At 47.4% G+C, this 18890-nt stretch overlaps 2 protein-coding genes across 7 annotated transcripts; one reads left to right on the forward strand and one right to left on the reverse strand.

The window, feature by feature from the left end:
• Positions 1-8882: 8882 nt before the first annotated feature.
• LOC122383590 (antileukoproteinase-like) lies at positions 8883-9584 on the reverse strand. Its single transcript, XM_043370179.1, has one exon. The coding sequence runs from the start codon at positions 9582-9584 to the stop codon at positions 8883-8885; it is 702 nt and encodes a 233-aa protein (XP_043226114.1).
• A 789-nt stretch (positions 9585-10373) lies between these two features.
• On the forward strand, positions 10374-18526 carry LOC122383029 (phosphoserine phosphatase-like). Of its 6 annotated transcripts, none has more exons than XM_043369089.1 (7): positions 10374-10462; positions 13576-13729; positions 15746-15880; positions 16161-16295; positions 16675-16820; positions 17526-17687; positions 17857-18526. In XM_043369089.1, the coding sequence occupies exons 1-7, from the start codon at positions 10456-10458 to the stop codon at positions 17955-17957; spliced, it is 840 nt and encodes a 279-aa protein (XP_043225024.1). In that variant the 5' UTR covers positions 10374-10455; the 3' UTR covers positions 17958-18526. The 6 variants fall into 6 exon arrangements, 5 of the variants coding, with proteins under 5 accessions (XP_043225024.1, XP_043225055.1, XP_043225033.1 ...); XM_043369098.1 differs by lacking the exon at positions 10374-10462 and adding an exon at positions 10623-10707; XM_043369109.1 differs by lacking the exon at positions 10374-10462 and adding an exon at positions 10670-10685.
• Positions 18527-18890: the final 364 nt, after the last annotated feature.

Raw genomic sequence — 18890 nt, forward strand, 5'->3', positions numbered from 1 at the left:
CGATGAAAGTGACCTGAGGTCAGGTCAGATTAGTGACCTCACCATGATAGACAATGGGTGAAGTACAAATGCCTGCTGCTGTCAAGAAACACGTCAAAATTGCAACACATTTACAGAAACATGACCATTTTACTCATACACGATGGATGGGCTGTAGCTGATGGCCAGGGGTCATGCAAAAGGTCATGTTAGCCCGCGCCCCGCTGGGGGTTCTGGATTTCCACACCCTGCTGGGGGTGCTCGAACACCCCCTTCTAACTCGTCACCAGGGACACGTAGCGACACGTCGTATAAGGCGACGTTCGAAAGAGCGTCAACAATAATGAAGAAATTACTTTGGCCACGTTTTAGGTCAGGTCAAATGTCAGGTCACCAGAGGTCAGCGAAGGTAAAATTTCGCCACTTTCCAGGCCAGACTTCGACAATATTCGACAAACTGGCGCATAGCTCAGGAACGGATAGAGCTACAGCGCCGAGGAAAAGCGCATTCGATAGCTCTAATAACGGTCTTTCTAGTTCTGGTACAGTACGTCTTTCTTTGTAAGTACATACGTCTCTCAGATTTGAGTTAATGCCAACGCTTAAGCCTCCGGGGCGCAAAAATACTTAGATGTTTTTAGCGGAAACAGATTTTCTGCAATAACTTTTAACTTTAAACTTGCACGAGCTTCCTTTTAGCAGCATCGTGTTCCTCTCGTCAAGACGCAAGAATCAACTATAATTAGACACTGAAAAATTATCTTGAAAATTTGACCTCAGGTCAATGTCATGATCTGACCGGAATAGGTCATCTTACATATCGGTTGATCCGTGATTGTCGATCCGAACACATCCAAGGTGTTTTCATCGCTCTAGCGTGCCTCTATCAAGAGTATTAGCGAAAAACAGATATTATTCGCGACCTGAGATGACCTCAGGGACATAACGAGGGGTCACGGGTGTCATTTTCGGTTCAGTGTGTCATGTCTACTTGAAATACGATCTTTGAAAGTGTTCAGAATAATGTTCGTCCAAAACGGGAGCTTTTCATTTTTTCCCATTGACTTATAATGGATAGGTATGTCACAAAATTGATCTTAGGTCACCGATAACAAAATACCGAGACATACATTTTGTACATACTGTTGCTCCCATCAATTGCTAAACGTTTCAAAGTGACCAGTCAATTATTGTAGCTATGACAGGCATTGAAACTTCTTATGAGGTGAAGTCACTTGACGTGACGTGGCCTGCCCTTGAGTGACTTTGGTCTGAAAATTTCACATGATGTGCAGAAAAGATGTATGATAAGGTGTACGCCCCGCCGTTTTTAAGATATTCGCGAAAAACCGCAGGAGGGGGTGTTCAGCCCCCCCAGAAGGGCGCGGGTTAACCCTCGCCCGTAGTTAACCCTCGCCCGTACCGTATAAGGGGGGGGAGGGGTCGAATGGACCCCCTCGGGTTTTCGCGAGTAAATCACGTAATAAGCGCTAGATCGCGACCAAACTTTTAGTACCCTCGCGTTTATCAATTTGACACCTACCCTGACAATTCCATGACCCTGACCCAAATAACCTTTGACCTATGACCTACCTTTTGAGACCATGTTAAGCCGGAATCGTGATTCGACGTATGTCGGCTGGCATTAGCCGCGCGTTTGCAATCTTTTCGTGGTTTCAAGCGTTCAAACATGAGATATGATGCTGCTCCCATGACTGAGGGTGGGTGTCAAGGTGACCTGAAGGTCAGGTCAGGTCATTGACCTTTGATGACCTCGGTTTACTTTTTCGAGTTTTACATGTTTCTAGGCTAGGCTTTGGAGCTGATTTCGAATTTAGCAACCATTCAAACATTTACAAAGAGTTTTGGTGCCTTCGTAACATGTTACGAAGCTCTCAGAGGCGGTTGACACCTACTACGAATACCTACCTACCTAGCAAAGCCCCTACTGGTTAACCTGACCTGACCCGACCTTGCCTAAATGCATGAAGCCATCATCTGTGATCAAAGCTAACATAATGTCCGTGATCAGCACCCCGAAAACCCCATAGCAGCCACACTACGACGTTTTAACAGGTCCCGATTTTCCCGACTTTTGGGTCATTCACCTGACCTGGAAGGTCAACCAATGGCCTAGGACCTTAAAATTGGGTATCATCGGCATCCTCTCGTCACGGGCAGCACGCTTGTTTTTTCCTCGAAGCTCTAGCTCGATCAGGGGCGAAACGGCAAGGGGGTCCCCATCCCCCTCATACGTTCCCGGCTGGCAAAACACCAATACGGGCGAGGGTTAACCCGCGCCCTGCTGGGCTATTCAGCCATACGCGCGCTGCTGGGGGGGGGGGGGGGGGGCAGATTCTGCCCCTCCCTGTCTAACTTCCGAACCGATGGTCGTAGAAAGACGAGGAAAACGGCAGTCAAAAGCTCTCAAGAAGGCGGATCTTAAGAGCCCAATTTTTTTTGCTTAAGTAGGTCAGAGGTCAGGTCAAGGGTACAAAGTGCAAGTTTCTACAGTATCGGCCTTGCACCGTAGTTGCCGAAGAATGGACTGAGACTGATTGCCCAAAACGTGTTCTTAGGCTACCAAGACAATATTCGTTGCATACAATATCATGCAAAGGTCAAGGTTAAGGTTAGGTCAGGTCACCAAAAACGAAATATAGAAAAGGGCATTGCGACACATGTTTTATGGGTATTTCATTCATAGAATTCAATAGGCACACTCAATAAGTGATATGGATGACATCTGGATGAATTTCAGTTCGAGGTCAGGTCAAGGTCAGGTCAAGTGAGGTCAAATTTTAGAGTTGGTTTTTAAGGCTTGAAAAAGGTGTCTATCTGATGCAGCTTTTCACGGCAAATCGAATGGTGCTATTTTTGTTTCCGTACGAGGTCTAGAATGTCCAAAAGAATCATTTTTCAAAAAAATTGTGTGTCGTGACGTCATAAAATTTTGAATAACTCCCACATTTATGAACCGATTCTTCTAAAAATTGGTATGTAGGTGCACATAGACCACTTCTCTGACATATATTCCGGCTATTTCGATACACTCAAAATTTTGTATTATATAATTACTTTCCCAAAAAGTCAGTTTTTTAAAGAAAAATTGGGCCAAAATCCAAAATTTTCAAAAACCCAAGATGACCATTTGATAGACAAAGTAAAATCACGTATAACCTTTTTTGTTACGTCTTGATTCCTTTAAAAATAAAGATGTTAGCGGCGTTTGAAATTTTGCCGTTTTTTAGGCGAAAATGGCGAACATGACGTCACTAAAACGTCATTTTCTCTAAAAAAAAAATTGACGGATTTCGCTCAAAGTTTCAGGGAACGTGTCAAATTAATGCATGATAAGGTGCTGAAAGTTTGACGTCGCTGGCGTAACGCGTTTAGAAGGTATTGGCAAAAAACGGGAGGGGGCAGATTCTGCCCCCCCCCCCAGCGGGGCGCGGGTTAAGTCATAAAGAGTATCGTAGTTTTCCGACAATAACCTTTGATGGAGACAAGGAAGAGCGAAGAAACCACCTGGATTGTGTAAATATTATCAATACGGATATATTGATATGCATTATGCAGCATGACCCTTCTCGGTCAGGTCATGACCTAGGCCTGAGGTCACATGATAAGAAGTTGATCTTTTAAGGTTAACTTAGCTCATTCGACGGCGCGTTTCGACAAGAGAAACACAATGGTGGTAAAATAAATATAGGTACAATGAAGCATGAACAACACTAAGGTTGTAGCTGAAATAATTATTTTGAAGGTCTTGGAGATAAGCTGTAGGAATGGTGTCGTAGGTATAAATGAAAAGATCATAGGTTTTTAGGCGTGATTACAACTTGACCTGGTGAATTGACCTTATGTGACCTGGGTCAAAAATTTACATGCCTTCGATACAAAATTTATGTGAAATAAGACTTTGAGGAAGAATGGTTGGTTATCCCGCGCCCCACTGAAGGGGGGCTATTCATAGCCCCCTCCCGTTTTTCTGCAATAACTTCCAAACCGCTTGACGTATCGGCGCCAAACTTTCAGTACCTTCGGCTGTATCAATTTGACACCTTGTGTCAAAATATGAACTTCGTAGCTACCATAGGTCGGCCGGAAATGACGTCAGAGTGACGTCATGTTCGGCCGATTTCGACGCAAAACATTGAACCACGGCAATCGCTCCCAAGAGCTCAGTTTTTAAGCTAGATCCAATTTCTTTGCATGAGAGGACTCAGAATAGACTGCGCTATCAAACTGCTATCTCGGATTTTCGAAATTTTGAAAATTGCGAAAATTTAATAAAAATTCAAAATTTATATCTTTACATTTTTTCCAAAATTCGAAAAAAAAACGGAATACATGTGATAGAACGCATTATTTTTAGTAACTCTAGCAAGTTTTAGCTAAAAATCTTCAAAAATGGCCAAGTTATGCGCATTATTGCAAAAAATCACAATTATTATTTTTTTCAAATCAATTTTTCAGCACGTATTTGACATCGTACGCCAATATAAATAGCACCATCGTGTACCTGAGCTCAAACTGCATCAAATACACACCTTTTTTGTTGAAAAATTTTAACTTCAAAATTTGACCTTTTTTGACCTGAAAGTGACCTGACCTAAGCTAAATTCGACTCAAAATAACCTCGAATGACTTAGACGACATCAAATTCGAAATCTTTGGCCTAAATGGACCATAAAACATGTGTCACGTGACCGACGCATGATATAATATTTTCGTGACCTGTGATGACCTGACCTTGACCTGAAAATCAAAGTACAAGTTTGGCACCCTCAGGGTATCTAGAGCATCTGTTCATGAGTGTGTGAACCAAAAATGAGCCTGATCTGACTTGTAAGACGGCGGCCAGAGCCCAAAACGTGAACAAACCAAAATGCTAATAATTTTTACTTTGACCTAACCTGTGACGTCATCGGTGACCTCAAGGTCAATGAAATTAGGTTTCACTCGGCAGTTTTTCCGGGGCTATCAGACGCCGTTTGAATTTTGACGGTCGGCCCAGTAGTTTCGGAGTTAGGAGGGGGGGGGGTATGAATAGCCCTCCCCCCCCTAGTAGGGCGTGTTATACGCAGACCCCAGTGGGGCGCGGGTTATGGGCGCCATGTAGCCTCGCAGGGGCGTCGACGCGTAAGGAAAACTGGTCCGACTTTTTCTCGGGGGGCCCCCACCGGTGGGGGCCCCCAGGGGCCCCCGTGGCCGCAGCAGGGCCCCCCGAGAGCCCCAACAGGGGCCCCCCGAGAGCCCAAACAGGGGCCCCCCGAGAGCCCCAACAGGGGCCCCCCCACGGCCGCAGAAGGGGACCCCGCGGGCCGCAGCAGGGCCCCGCGGTGTCTAGCAGGGCCCCAGAGGCGCAGCAGGGCCCCCGCGGTCTCTAGCAGGGCCCCCCGAGCCGCAGTAGGGCCCCCGCGGTCTGCAGCAGGGGCCCCCGCGAGCCACAGCAGGGCACCGCCTAGTCGGAAAAGTGGTCCGACTAGTCGGAAAAGTCGGACCGGTGTCGACGCCCCTGTAGCCTCGTTGCTGGTGCGCCCTTAAACACCAACTCATCATCATGTAAATAAGCATTACCCACCAAGTTTTGAGGGGCGGCGCGACACGGTTTTCCAATACCTACTCAAGAGTGTGGCCAAAACGCCTCCCTCACCTCAGGGTGAAGGTTTTTCGCCTCAGTCCCTCACCTCAGGGCATGTGTCGTGTTTTCCGTGAAAAAAAAAACACAAGCTAGGTATAGATTGATTTCTAGAAGCAAAACGGCGACACACGTCGAACTACTTAAAGGGACCCTCCCACATTCAAAAAAAGTTTATGAATTGGCATGAAAGTGATGTCGCTCGGTTCAGAAAGAGCGAAAACGAATATCTATCAAATTTTTTTATATGGGCGAGGATGGATGACATGATTATTATTAATATAACGAGGCTTGAAATGATCTCACGCATGACCGAACGAGGGATCGCAGCGTCAAACGGGTAAAACTTCCGTTTGAGCAGAACGGGTACCCAACAGCCATGCTAGACACGAGCATAAAGAATAACCTTCGCAAGCGTAGTGAACGTAAAACTCAGCGCAACAAAGAAAACGAGATATTCATGCGGCTTCCCTATTTAGACGAAAACGTCGTTAGAAGAGTCAATGGTGTTTTGAGAAGATCTAAAACTAATATCAAAGTAGCCTGGATTAGTGGTCCCACAGTAGGAAACAAACTTATCTCTTCTGCCTTCTCTAAACCGCACTGCCCAGCCGGGACTAAGCACTGTCACACCTGTGAGAGTGGGCTGAAGGTTAGTGTACTAAGAAAAACGTAGTCTATAAAATTACCTGTAGCCTCAGTGAAAGAAACGGACGAACTGAATTTTATACCGGAGAAAGCACCCGCCCTGTACGTTATCGATTCAACGAGCACCTAAGTGACGCTCGCCTGAGAAAACCGGACACCCCACTAGGTGAACATATTGCTGATTCGCACTTTAACGCAAGTAGCACTGAAATCAACTCCGCCTTTACTATTGATATAATCGGTCGGGGACGGGATTCTGCTGAACTAAAAATCACTGAATCCATCAAAATCAGAGACCTAAGGCCCACATTAAACATGATGAAAAGCTCATGGCCCCTCGCTCGTAAACCATAGGTCATAACACACACACACACACACACACACGCACACTTCTCTCTCATTCACTCACCCCCTCACTCACTCACACACTCACTCTTTCACTCACTCACTCACAAATTTATACACTCACTCACTTATGTCTACCCTTTGTTTCACATGTTTACTCTACCACGCACACACACACGTACACACATACACACACGCACACACACATGCACCTAACTGACTCACCCGACTCACGACTGGTTGACTGGAATCGAGCTAAGAACAGCGGCAATGTTTTTCAATATGATTATAATGTCAATGTTTACTGACCGGGTGTTGATGATGTATGCGGCTGATGTTGAGGTGAGATTTATTGACATTGTTGTACCTATGATATATTGTGTGCATGTCATGTTGTAGTGTACGTAATGATACATTGTTGTACATTATTTACTTGCCTTGTGCAATGTACCACACTATTTGCAACGTATTGCAATACGTTTAAAAAAGTGAGCTGCTATGAGGATGCCTGGAACAATATGATTGTGCTCTAGCTTTTGAAAATCAAAAACATGTTAATTTATTCAAACTTGATGATGGCGTAATGCCGAAAGCTTGTTTTACTGTTTTAGATATTCATTTTGCCTAAAATAAAAACACTTTGACATGCGTGAGATCATTTCAAGCCTCGTTATATCTATCAAATTTCACCGAAAAATATTCACCGGTTTTCAAGATATTAGACTTTTACTTTTGTTTACTTTTTTGGGATCTCCGCTGTTTCTAGCGACTTTATTTTAGAAGTGTGGCGTTTGCGGCAGATGTTGCGCGCAAATAGCATACATACCACCGCGTGCTACAAAACGTTTTAGTCAAACATTTAAAAATCGTTAGATATCTGCGCTGACGTCACACATTCAGAGGGGTATTCCTAAGCATTAGCCCCTCTGAATCAAAATGCTGCAATTTTGAAATTCAATATTTCCGATTTAAGGCATTTCTCGATGTTGTGAGTGCCGAAACCGGTAATTGTGAGCCAGGGACCCCATTTTGGCTATCTCAACTCAAATCTAATGTTAAGGTGGGAGGGTCCCTTTAACACCTCGACACCCATCAAAGGCGTTTAGAAAATTGGCATCCCTGGCGTTCACCACTTCTATATCAATATTTATTCCAGGGGAAACCAGGATCCTAAAAACAGCGATGACATTCTTAGGAGGTGACGATCAGGAGGATAATGCGGGACAGCTATATCACCAATTTTGGCGCTGAAGTCGGTTGCGTCAGCCGCGGCCGCGCCCGGCGCTCACCATTCGTCAGTGACAGCGCCGCGCCGCGAGTGGGTGCAGGGCAGGGATGGGCCAATCGCGGGGAACCACCGCCGTCCGCGACCGACCGACCGACCGTCAGTGACCCGGTATGGGGTCCGTGTCAAAGGGCAACGAATGAATAGTTCATGAGCGATTATGGAACAAACGCAAAAAAAGACAACGGACGGGTGGAAAATTTGTATTCTAATCTCAGGACCAGTTCGCTGATTATGATCTTCGTACGCAAAATTGGGTTAGGGAGAAGGCTGGCCGGCGAGCAAAAGTGATTGCAGGCGCGAAGATGGACCCACATTTTGAAGATATGTAGGTTGAATGGGAGGGATTGGCCGGTCTTGGTAACGTTTATGAGAGGTACTTTTCATAATACGTCTGGGTGACCAGCATGGCCTTTGTCACATACCAGATTAGGGATACAAAATTGTTTACGCTTTTGATGCTGTGCTGGTATAGGTAGATGAGCGCACGTGGAGGCAGAGCTTTGCCTACACATACGTACACATCTCAAGAGTGGTTGGGACAATTGCGCTCAAATTTCGTAGATCGATTGCAGCGGTTTACACATTTTTTTAAACTGTTTTTTATGGCTTAGACTTCTCTAAATTGAGACCACACTGACTTGTGCCGGGCACTTTTATAGTGGTCCCCGACCTCAACGCATTGGCGACCGTCTCAATTGGCACGTGCGCACGTGCAGGGCCCACTATTGCACTCGCTCGTTCCAAAGAGAAGTCTCACTGGTTGTACGCATTGCTATTTATAATTCATAAAACACAGGGAAGCCCAAACACGTGCTAAGGCCTAAGACGCCCAAAATGCATTTAAATCGCATGAGCACGCGGATCTTTAGGTGATCACGTGTCGAATCATTATATAATTATTTTTACAATAGCATATAAATTTAAACCGTAAGTTACGTTCACTTTTTCATTTCGACAGCCCGGGCTCTATAACAGCTTTCAGCCCACCAAGCCTTTCGGAAAAACGCATTCTTTGTTGCAGCACGTATAGCAGCACTTCTGCTGCCCAGGACAGTCGGAGTCGCCGGTGCACTTGTCCGGAAGAGGAGCGCACGCACACCAGAGCTGCGGGACGGGACAGTGGCCTGGTTTGGGGCGACTCGGGTCGGGGCTGGGGGTCGTCGGCCCAGGTTCTGGCAACGGCTCCGGATCCGGATCCCTCAGATCTTCCGGTTCCGGCCCTGGCTCTGAATCCAAATCCGGCTCCCAATCCGGCTCGGGGATGGGGGTGGGCGTCGTCGTCGGTGCCCCGGGCAGAATGGGGTCGGCACAGCGCGTGCCGCACCTGCTGCTGCAGCACTTCTGCGCGCCGGGACAGAGGAGGTCGCGCCCCCGACAGTCAAAGACTTCGCCGTCCTCCGGGCACGGGCTGGCGATGGTCAGTAGCGGGCACAGTCCCGGCTTCACTCGGTCCGGCGGGAAGACGGGCCGCACGCAGGACTTGCTGCAGCCTCCCACACAGCACTTGAGCGCACCCGGGCAGTTGAAGTCGTCACTCTGGCAGGTGTCGGGCAGCGGGTATACGTCGCACTGGGCGGCCGGCAGCGGAGGACAGTGGCCATCCTTCTGAAGCCGAACAGTGCAGAGCCCCGGGATGGGAGCCGCCACAGCCAGCAGCACACACAGCAGTAGCGGCGGCATGGCGTCAGACTGACTGCTGGTCCCGGCCTGTCCGGGCGTCACCTCTGGTCCCCACGGCCACTATGACTAAGTCAGTGTTGAATCCGGTCCCCGCTTGTCACCGCCGGTTTCACATTGTCAAAAGACATCATCCGGGTCGCAAGTGACCTTTAGCAGTGCTGTCACTCACATGTCACATGCCCATTTTGTGACAGCAAATGGTTACAGGGCGTCTATAATAGTCGGCACTCTGCATTCACACTTCTGCAAGTTCAAACTCCCAAGAACACTGTGTGGTCCAGTCAGGGACGTAGCCAAGGGGGTCGAGGGGGGACACGGGGCCGTGCCCCCCCCCCCTGAAGGCGAAAAATAAAATCAAATTAAATAAGAAATAAAAATAAATAAAAACAGCTGCACCACACTCCCAAAAAGAGTGGACCGAATCCGAGGAGTTTCCTTTTTTGGAAGGGGTATGACACTAGGCCGCGACCTGTGGCCACTCCCCGAGCAAAACCCTGGCTACGTGCTGGGTCCAGTGTGCCTAAAACGTAAAGGCAACAGGTTTGGGGACTAGCAGTCTCTAAAAATCGTATAGTTGAGAATACCTAAATGAGATTATGTCAAGATCACCCCACACATTTCTGTGGGGAAAAAAAAATCATAAGCAGAATATATGCATGTAAGCATGAATATATTTAGCGGCGGTTTCCTTTCTAAATTCCGATTCATAAATGACGCGGGTACTCCAAAATATTTGCGTGGTCCATTATAGAGTTCAGTGGCGTGGTCATTCCGTTCTTTCGCTTCCGTTCTGGTTCACGAGCTGGATAATAAAATACTGCAACTCTACGGAAAATACCATTGTTTATCATTTTAATTTGTTTCTTGAACTATGCTCGATAAGAAACAAAGATTTCGGTGTATTGAGCTAGTATTACTTCAAAAAATTCGAGATTTCAGCTTCATACTGAGACAGGTCAGGAAAATATAATACATATGGCACATACGCTACTGAAGAACGTCAGGCATCTCAGGGCGGTGAGCAGGAACGAAAAGAACACAGTCTTGTAAACAAAGCGCAGAACTTCGATGATAACTTTGTGGAACTGCGATAGCGGTGAAGTGTGAATCGGCGAGGGCGAAGGTCGGAAACACGGAGGTCCCCAAGCGTTTTCGTTTTAATTATATGAATCCAATTAGTATCACAACATGCTATAATCCAACTATCTAACATTCCCTGCCAGTAAAATGCAACAGCTTACCATTTAAAGCCGAGTGCTGTTCACGGGCACCTGCGGTAGCTGCGGTAGCTGCGGCTCGGCGGTCAGCCGGGTAATGACGTCACAGAAAGTGGGGATGGGGCGGGTGGTGTGACGTCATACGGCTGCGGCCGGCTGCGGTCGCCTGCGTCTCCTGCGGTCGAAACGATCCGACCGCAGCGGCCGCAGGAACCATTTGTCATGCAAAGTGGCGCGGCAGTTGCGCATTCGTGTAACTTGGGCGGAAAATTGACACGGCCGCCTCAGACGAACGCGTGATGACGTGCGCACAAGTGGGCGGGACTTACAGCCTGCGATCTACCGCAGCTACCGCAGTTACCGCAGGTGTCCGTGAACAGCACTCTGGCAAAATTGACCCCAAAACACCACATGCCTCACCCCTCGCAACCGACGCTGACGCCATGCTGGTTACGGCGGATGAACACAATTTATAAACAATCAAGGCTGCAAAAATATCAGATGCGTTTCGCGTGCACAATTTTTTATCGCAGCCAGAAATGACAAACAATACCAAGGTTCTCAAATTGTTATGTCTAAAGCGCGGACAACTTTAAATTTGAGAAAAGCGATTATTACTCGATGAAATTCAAAGAGGTGTCCTAACCTAACCTAACCTAACCTAACCTAACCTAACCTACTGATTTTTGCCTACCGAGCTTAAAGAAGCCTAACCTAACCTACTGATTTTGCCTACCAGGCATAAAGAAACCTAACCTAACCTAACCTAACCTACTGATTTTTGCCTACCAGGCATTAAGGAACCTAACCTAACCTAACCTAACCTAACCTACTGATTTTTGCCTACCGGGAATCCTAACCTAACCTAACCTAACCTAACCTAACCTACTGATTTTTGCCTACCAGGCATTAAGGAACCTAACCTAACCTAACCTAACCTAACCTACTGATTTTTGCCTACCGGGAATCCTAACCTAACCTAACCTAACCTACTGATTTTTGCCTACCAGGCATTAAGGAACCTAACCTAACCTAACCTAACCTAACCTAACCTACTGATTTTTGCCTACCGGGAATCCTAACCTAACCTAACCTAACCTAACCTACTGATTTTTGCCTACCGGATAAGGAAATAGTTACTTGCAGGAATAGATTGCAGGCAATAGTAAATCAAATATTTTCAGGTTAAGTGGTCATGCATCAGGCTTCAGGCCTTCGGCCTGAAGCCAGATACATAACCATTTAACCTAAAAATATTTGATTTACTATTGCCTGTAATCTCTCCTAAGGAATTGCCTTCGGCACTGCACTGCTTCGCCACGAGTTGGCCACCGACGAAAATATGCACAGTACAGGCGAAGAAATGTTGGACGAAGAATGAAAATATGTACAGACAAAAAAAAATGCACGGACCAAAAAACGAAAATAAAGAAAATGCACGAACGAAAATATTTACGAACGAAACTACCGTCGTCGCCGCGGCGATATGATAACGGTCTACCAAGTGCTCCACGGGGGAGTTGACGTTGACGCGTCCAAGTTCTTTACGCGAGCAGCGACGTCCCGGACCCGTGGACACACATGGAAGCTTTCCAAGTCCAGGACCAACTCCAGAGTCAGACGAAACGCGTTCAGTGTGAGAGTCGTGAACGACTGGAATTCGCTGCCATCGACTGTTGTTGATGCGCCTTCAGTCGACTCATTCAAGGCCAGGCTCGACAGTCACTGGGCACGCTTCATGCACATGACTCACCCATACGACTGAAACATCACACAATACAGACAAACAGCTCGACAAGACCGGATCCCAGAGGCCAAGTGGCCTTTCTAAATTCCGCGATTTATAAGTATAAGTATAAGTATAAGAAACATTTCTGAAGACTTTTTCAGAAAAGTCGCTATCATTCGTCGACAGATCTGGCGCATCTCGTGAGGCGCTTTACCGAAAAAGAAAATTACCGAATTCTCTTCTATTAAAAATTAAAAATACAGAACCGTTATGTAATTCCGAAATTATTTGTGTATATCTATCACTTTTTCATAAAAATAGTACCCCCCCCCCCACCCAAAACCCCGGTTTCCCACAGTTCCCCTAGTGTGTTGGGTTTTATGAAGATACTACATTTCTGCGTAATGGTATTTAACAACAATTGACATGTTGACAACAGACCGTCGTGCGGCTCCACCGAGATCGTGGTAAGAATACGATTAGTTAGCTTTTGGTCTTAAAATTATCGATCAGATAACTGGAAACCACATTATTCTTACTAAACATGAGTTTCTCTATAGAATGATGTCTATATTATAGGGATTAACTAATTTTTGAAGCGGGGACCTCCATGTGTACCGCCAATTTTATTTAATTATATTCATTTTTCCATAGCAATATGCTTGCACTCCACATTACAAGTTACAATGTAGTTCTCACCTGCCATGCCATGTTGTAGGTGAATTATATGTAAATGCACATAATGGTTGCACATACACATGACAGTTGGGGTAGTAGCTGCTGGGAGACAAGAAAAAGTCCGAAGGAAATGGTCTGTGTCAGGAGTAGAAGCATAGCAAGAATAGGATCTCTTGCTGAAGAAAAGTTGGACCTGTCATGCAAACAGGCCCTTGCACTTTGAGGCATTACTATAGATTTTTAAATTTAGGATTAAGGACCAAATGCATATCTACAGGAAGTGCTAAATGAGGAGCAAGCTCACCTGCCTTCCAATGTGGTTCCATTATGAGATGTGATTGTGACACTGATTGGTCCCCTTCTACAGGTCCTGCGATGGCAGCAATCACAGAGCAGGAGGCCCGTCGGCTGTGGAAAGAGGCAGATGCAGTCTGTTTTGATGTTGACTCAACTGTGATCAGGGAAGAGGGCTGTGACGAGCTGGCACGCTTCCTTGGAAAGGCTGAGGAAGTGGCAGAACTGTAAGTTGGGTGGTCGGTAGGATGGCATATCAGTAGGCGGAACTATGGTCATGAGTACCCAAATATAGGAACGTTCCCATTTTTGGGAACGGAGTTCCCAAATATGAGAACGGGCGTTCCCATTTATGGTAACGGAAGGTAATTTTTCGGCCGTTTGCCCACTAAAACTCATTAGTGCATCACGTCTCAAAAAAGTGCACGCTAATTTAAGTATCTACTAAGTCTATAAAATTATCTTTAATCTGACCGTTGCACAAGGAAATTGACCGTCGAATGATATTTTTAATGATTTTTTGAAATGACGGAATGGTGAAAACATGGGTTATACTACATTTAACTTGCAATTTTAAGGAAAATGAAGCGGTTTTTACATTTTGAGGTCAAGTATAATAATTTTCGCCTGGTTATGAAGTTTCATACTAGCGACACCACATGCTGACATATGCAAGCGAACACGCGGGCAGTCCGGGGGTAATATTGGTGACATTTGGTGTCGGGGCGCACGACCGCATGGAACGTCAGTGATTTTACCGAACTACTGTTGTAAACTTAGTTTCAGTGGTTTAAAATTATTCAGCTGTATTATATCATCCCAGATAGACATATTTTATTTGGATGCTAGCTGTTTAGAGTTGTTTTATAAGGAGCGTCATGAGCGTGGTTTTTGTCTTCCGTGTTTCTAAGCGTGATCGTTTTGGGGGAATTTCTCTTATATAGGTCGCTCTGTGTGGCTTATTTATAATTTTTATGCTGATTTCGATCATTCCTCGTGCCCATCCTACCAGGCCTTTTGCCACTTACACTCATCAAGAAAGGAAAAAACTAGATTTTCATTGGGACTAGGTGTTTTGAGGGTGTAACATATTCAGCGTTCCCATTTTTGGATACTTCCTTGTGCTCGTCAACTATCGGTGATAAACAGAAAGGTGCTTGACATGTCTCCACCCTCGGCGCGGACGGTGGATATAGGTATGGAAGACCTTGTTGAACATCGCTGAGCGTTGTGAATTACGTAATCCTGCGGAGGGGGGCGTGCCCGCTGCGAGATTGACGGGAATAAAAGCGCAGAAGACCGGGCGAAACATGCGACGGTCTTGCCGGAAAGGTCATCTGATGATTGTTGCGTTAACAATTATAATTTGCGGCGTTGGACGTGATGCTTGTTAATGAAAAGAGCCCCTGAAAGGCGTCGGTGAAATCGTTCCCAATTTTGGGTACGCCGTTCCCATAATAAGGAACGCTTGCAGCGCCAGTGTACGAGAGCGTTCCCAAATTTGGGCTCGCGGCCCGGATGATGGACTGCTTTACAAATAGGGGAAAGATTTGAAACTACGATGGGCCTTACAATATCAAACTCTTTCTCAACAATATTGAGACAAATATCAGGTGGTTCACGATCGTTTTATATTTTTTGGACGTCATTTAACGGTTCTTTTTCTTGTTTTAAATAATGCCTACATGGCGTTCCCATATTTGGGTTTATCGTTCCCAAACATGGGAACGAAAATGCGTTCCCGAAAATGGGTACGCTTGACCATAGTTCCGCCTACTGATATAAACATTTTTGGGCAAACAGTTATGTAAACATAGTTGTTTTGATATTATTTTAATAAAGTGTACTGTGTAAAACATTTTTTCTCCTTAATCATTTCAGCTACTTGAGGCATTGTACCCTTTGTTTTGCCCCTACACAGGCATGTGTTCAATACTTCTTACTTACACTTCTGCTGTCAACCAACCATTCTGCTGAAATATTTATCACCTGCATACCAGACCTGACTACTTGCTGTTGTTCAACATGCCACAGTGCTTGCACAGAAACTTGTCTATAATTTCTATCATCCAGAAACACCCTAAAAACAGAAATGCACTTGAATGCAAAATTTGGCCAAGTGTACTAGTAATGTTGGGCCATTCTGAGTCTGGTGCAGCTTGGCTCAGTGCCACGCTTCCTGCAGATCCCCCATCTCCTGACTGACCGCTCCCATGTCCGACCGATCGCCTTGGGCGGCGCAGCACGCGCCTGTCCATGGGCGGCGCGCTGGACCTTAGACACGCGGTGCGGCGCACACTGGCCGTCCTCGCGCCGTCGCGGTGCGACATAGTGCGGTTCCTGGGCGAGCGGCGCCTGCGGCTCAGTCCAGCCGCCAGGTGGGTCGGCCCGCCACCGCCTAACGCACGTGACGTGGCGGGGCACGTGGTAGGCTGTCCGCTGTCGGCGAACAGCGCGGTGTGGGTCTGAATACTCCTCTCCTCGTGTGTACCCAGTACCCACGCTGCCCTCACCCCAGGCATTGAGAAACATCGAATCGCACTGCACCGGACCTATCGAACCCGGCACCCTGCCTGCTGCCCACACGCCCCCTCCCCGGTGCCTGCGGTGCGCGCGCGCGAGGCCGTCCGTGCGCCGTCTGAGACCGGCTCTCCGCAGGACGCGGCGAGCCATGAGCGGTGCGATGGAGTTCCGCGAGGCGCTGCGGCTGCGGCTGGAGCTGCTGCGACCGTCGCACGCGGACGTGAGCCGCTTCACGAGCCAGCTGCCGCTGAACGTCTCCCCAGGTATTAGGTGAAGTACCCGCCCGCCTCTCCGCATGCCGGCGGCAAGTCGCCCGCTCCGGCCACCGGCAGACACTGGCTGTCTGACCGTCACTGACATGACGCACATATATCTGGGCGGTGTCGATGGTGGAGGGTGTTTTAGAATGTTAGGTGGATGACGCATGCGTACGACAACTTGTTATTTTTTATTCCTATTGAGTTAACGAGCGTCTGAGTGTATTTTGTGAGAAGTTCATATCATAAATTTATGCTCAACAATCTGAGCTAATGATAGGATTTTTGCCATGTTATCGTTCGAGCCCTAACAGTTGACAATGCCGGCAGCGAGCATCCAATGCCCGCCCTCCGGTTCGCGCCTTTCATGTCTTTTTATGACCTGCCGCCAGTGAGCTCGTACAGAAGCTGCACAGTCGCGGGGTGAAGGTGTTCCTCGTCTCCGGCGGCTTTCACTGTCTGATCCGACCCATCGCCGCGGCTCTCAACATCCCCGCAGAGAACATCACCGCCAACAAACTGCTGTTCGACTTCTTCGGTAGGTGCCGTCACCAGGGCATACCGACGTCGAGGGTTTGCCCTGGGCAGATGCCGGCTGTAATTGCGAGTTTGAAATTTCAGCGTGCCTGACACCACAACTTGAGCGGTGAAAAGTTTTGCTTTCGCTTAAAAAGTGTCTAAGCATTTGTTTTGATTCGTGAAGTGATTTTTTTTAACCAAACATTATCGAGCCTAGTTCCTACGGCGACTTCCTCGTCAGTCGTCTAATAGTTTGTTTTATTCGTTTTGTTGGGAGCAATCTCTTCGGGCTGAGAAGTCAACAAAGATATGGGGTATAATTGTACTATGCGGAGTGCGGACCACCGATGGTGCGCCGCAGCGGCAGACCGTCTAGGTGGGACAGGAATGTCCCAATGAGACAGCTCGCCCTGACCCTCAAACGTTTACCTCACAGGGTTTAGCGAAACGATGATTTAACCTTACCACCGGCTGTCTGGTGAGATGACCGCTAGCCCGGAATAGGGAGGGGGATGCGAATGGGTTTGTCATGTGGAAGGCAAGGGCGGATGAATGTGTTGGAGAAATGTCCCGCTGTTCAGCCCAGCTCGGAATGCTCTGCAATTATCACACAGCTGCTGTCAATTACCCACCCATTCTAACCCCACTGTTCCCAACTCCGGGGGCGGCGATGCTCACCAGCTGGCGTTCATTATCGCTGATCGTCTCTGGCTCCTCCATGCAGGGAACTACGCCGGCTTCGACGAGTCGCAGCCGACGTCGGCGTCCGGCGGCAAGGCCAGAGCCCTCCAGCGGCTGATCGATGAACACAAGCTTCGGTGTTTAGCCATGGTCGGAGATGGCGCCACCGATCTGGAAGCGGCGCCGCCCGCCCACGTATTTATCGGTGAGCCTGGCGGGCAAAGTTGCAAGATTAATGGGATTCAGCAAAGTTGCGATATGGTTATTGAGCAGATGTGTCTATTTCCCCCGTATCATACACACACATCGAAGTGTTCCGCTCAGTGTGCGGAAAGTTTAACGGTCATGACCTCATCTTGTCTCTCCTCTGCCAGGGTACGGCGGTAACGTGGTGCGCCCCAAGGTGCAGGAGGCCGCCCCCTGGTTCGTGCACCACTTCCAGGAGCTGATCGACGCTCTGTCAGAGTCGGGCTGATGGTACATGCCGTCTTCACCGTGAGATTTCGGCGCACCGCGCCAGTGATATGGATGCAATATGACGTAGATAGAACGGAATCTCGAATTGGTCGAGTGGGTATGTTCGGAGAAGAATCATTCTACATTTTGCGTTTATTACGACGCAATGGGAAGTATTTTTGGAGGTGACTGTTACTGGGTAGAGGGTTTTATCATTTAGCCAGGTTGTATTCACGCGTGTATTGTGGTTTGGGATGGGATGACCGTACCGGATATGGACGTAGGAGACTGTGCGGCATTGGCAACCTCGGTCCATGTGATGTTATTATATCGCGACGATGTTGGGCAGATTTTCTGTTGATTATTTTAACCAGCTCTAACTGCTAACGCCTGTTCGTACCCAGTAGTTTTTTTTTTTTGCAGCTATTTTTGCTCACGCGTTGTCGCCTCAAAGAACTCGCGACACCGTGCACGTTTGTGATTGTGATGCGCTGTCGCGGTTTGAGTCTACTATATACCGTGGGTTTATGGTGAGTGTTTGCCATATCACCTCAGGGCAATATAAGGGCAATACAGGTTATGCTATGAGTCAAGGAAGCTCCGGTCGCGTCTCTCGTGGGATCTGCGAGAAGGAATGATAGAGTGGTTCCGGTGATTGAAACTTGACAGCCCCTCCGCAAACCGCTCAATTTTTGCGATGATATAACGAGTAATGATCAATCTGAGGCTAATAATGCTGCAGAAAGGTGTTCGAGTATGAGGACGGACGTTTAACCACTTGGGCCTACCCAACACCTACTCAGGATAGCCCGGATACCGGTAACCCAACCATCCATGACCCAACTGGGCGAAACAATGTATGTTGGCTTCTGCACCCATAAGTGGTCGGTGGATTATGGTTGCTGACAATAAAAATAAAATAAAGCCGAATCTCACACCTTCTGGTTCATGC

This window comes from Amphibalanus amphitrite, unplaced genomic scaffold (assembly GCF_019059575.1).
Source record: "Amphibalanus amphitrite isolate SeventyFive unplaced genomic scaffold, NRLGWU_Aamphi_draft 000012F_arrow, whole genome shotgun sequence".
NCBI lineage: Eukaryota > Metazoa > Arthropoda > Thecostraca > Balanomorpha > Balanidae > Amphibalanus > Amphibalanus amphitrite.

What these genes read in the sequence shown, in the direction of transcription:
- LOC122383029 (XM_043369089.1), top strand. An exon ending in CGGCTCAGTCCAGCCGCCAG is followed by an intron (nt 15,881 to 16,160) that starts GTGGGTCGGCCC and finishes GGCTCTCCGCAG; the next exon opens with GACGCGGCGAGCCATGAGCG. An exon ending in GCCCGCCCACGTATTTATCG is followed by an intron (nt 17,688 to 17,856) that starts GTGAGCCTGGCG and finishes CTCCTCTGCCAG; the next exon opens with GGTACGGCGGTAACGTGGTG.
- LOC122383590 (XM_043370179.1), bottom strand. Translation starts at nt 9,584, where the DNA reads ATGCCGCCGCTACTGCTGTGTGTGCTGCTGGCTGTGGCGGCTCCCATC.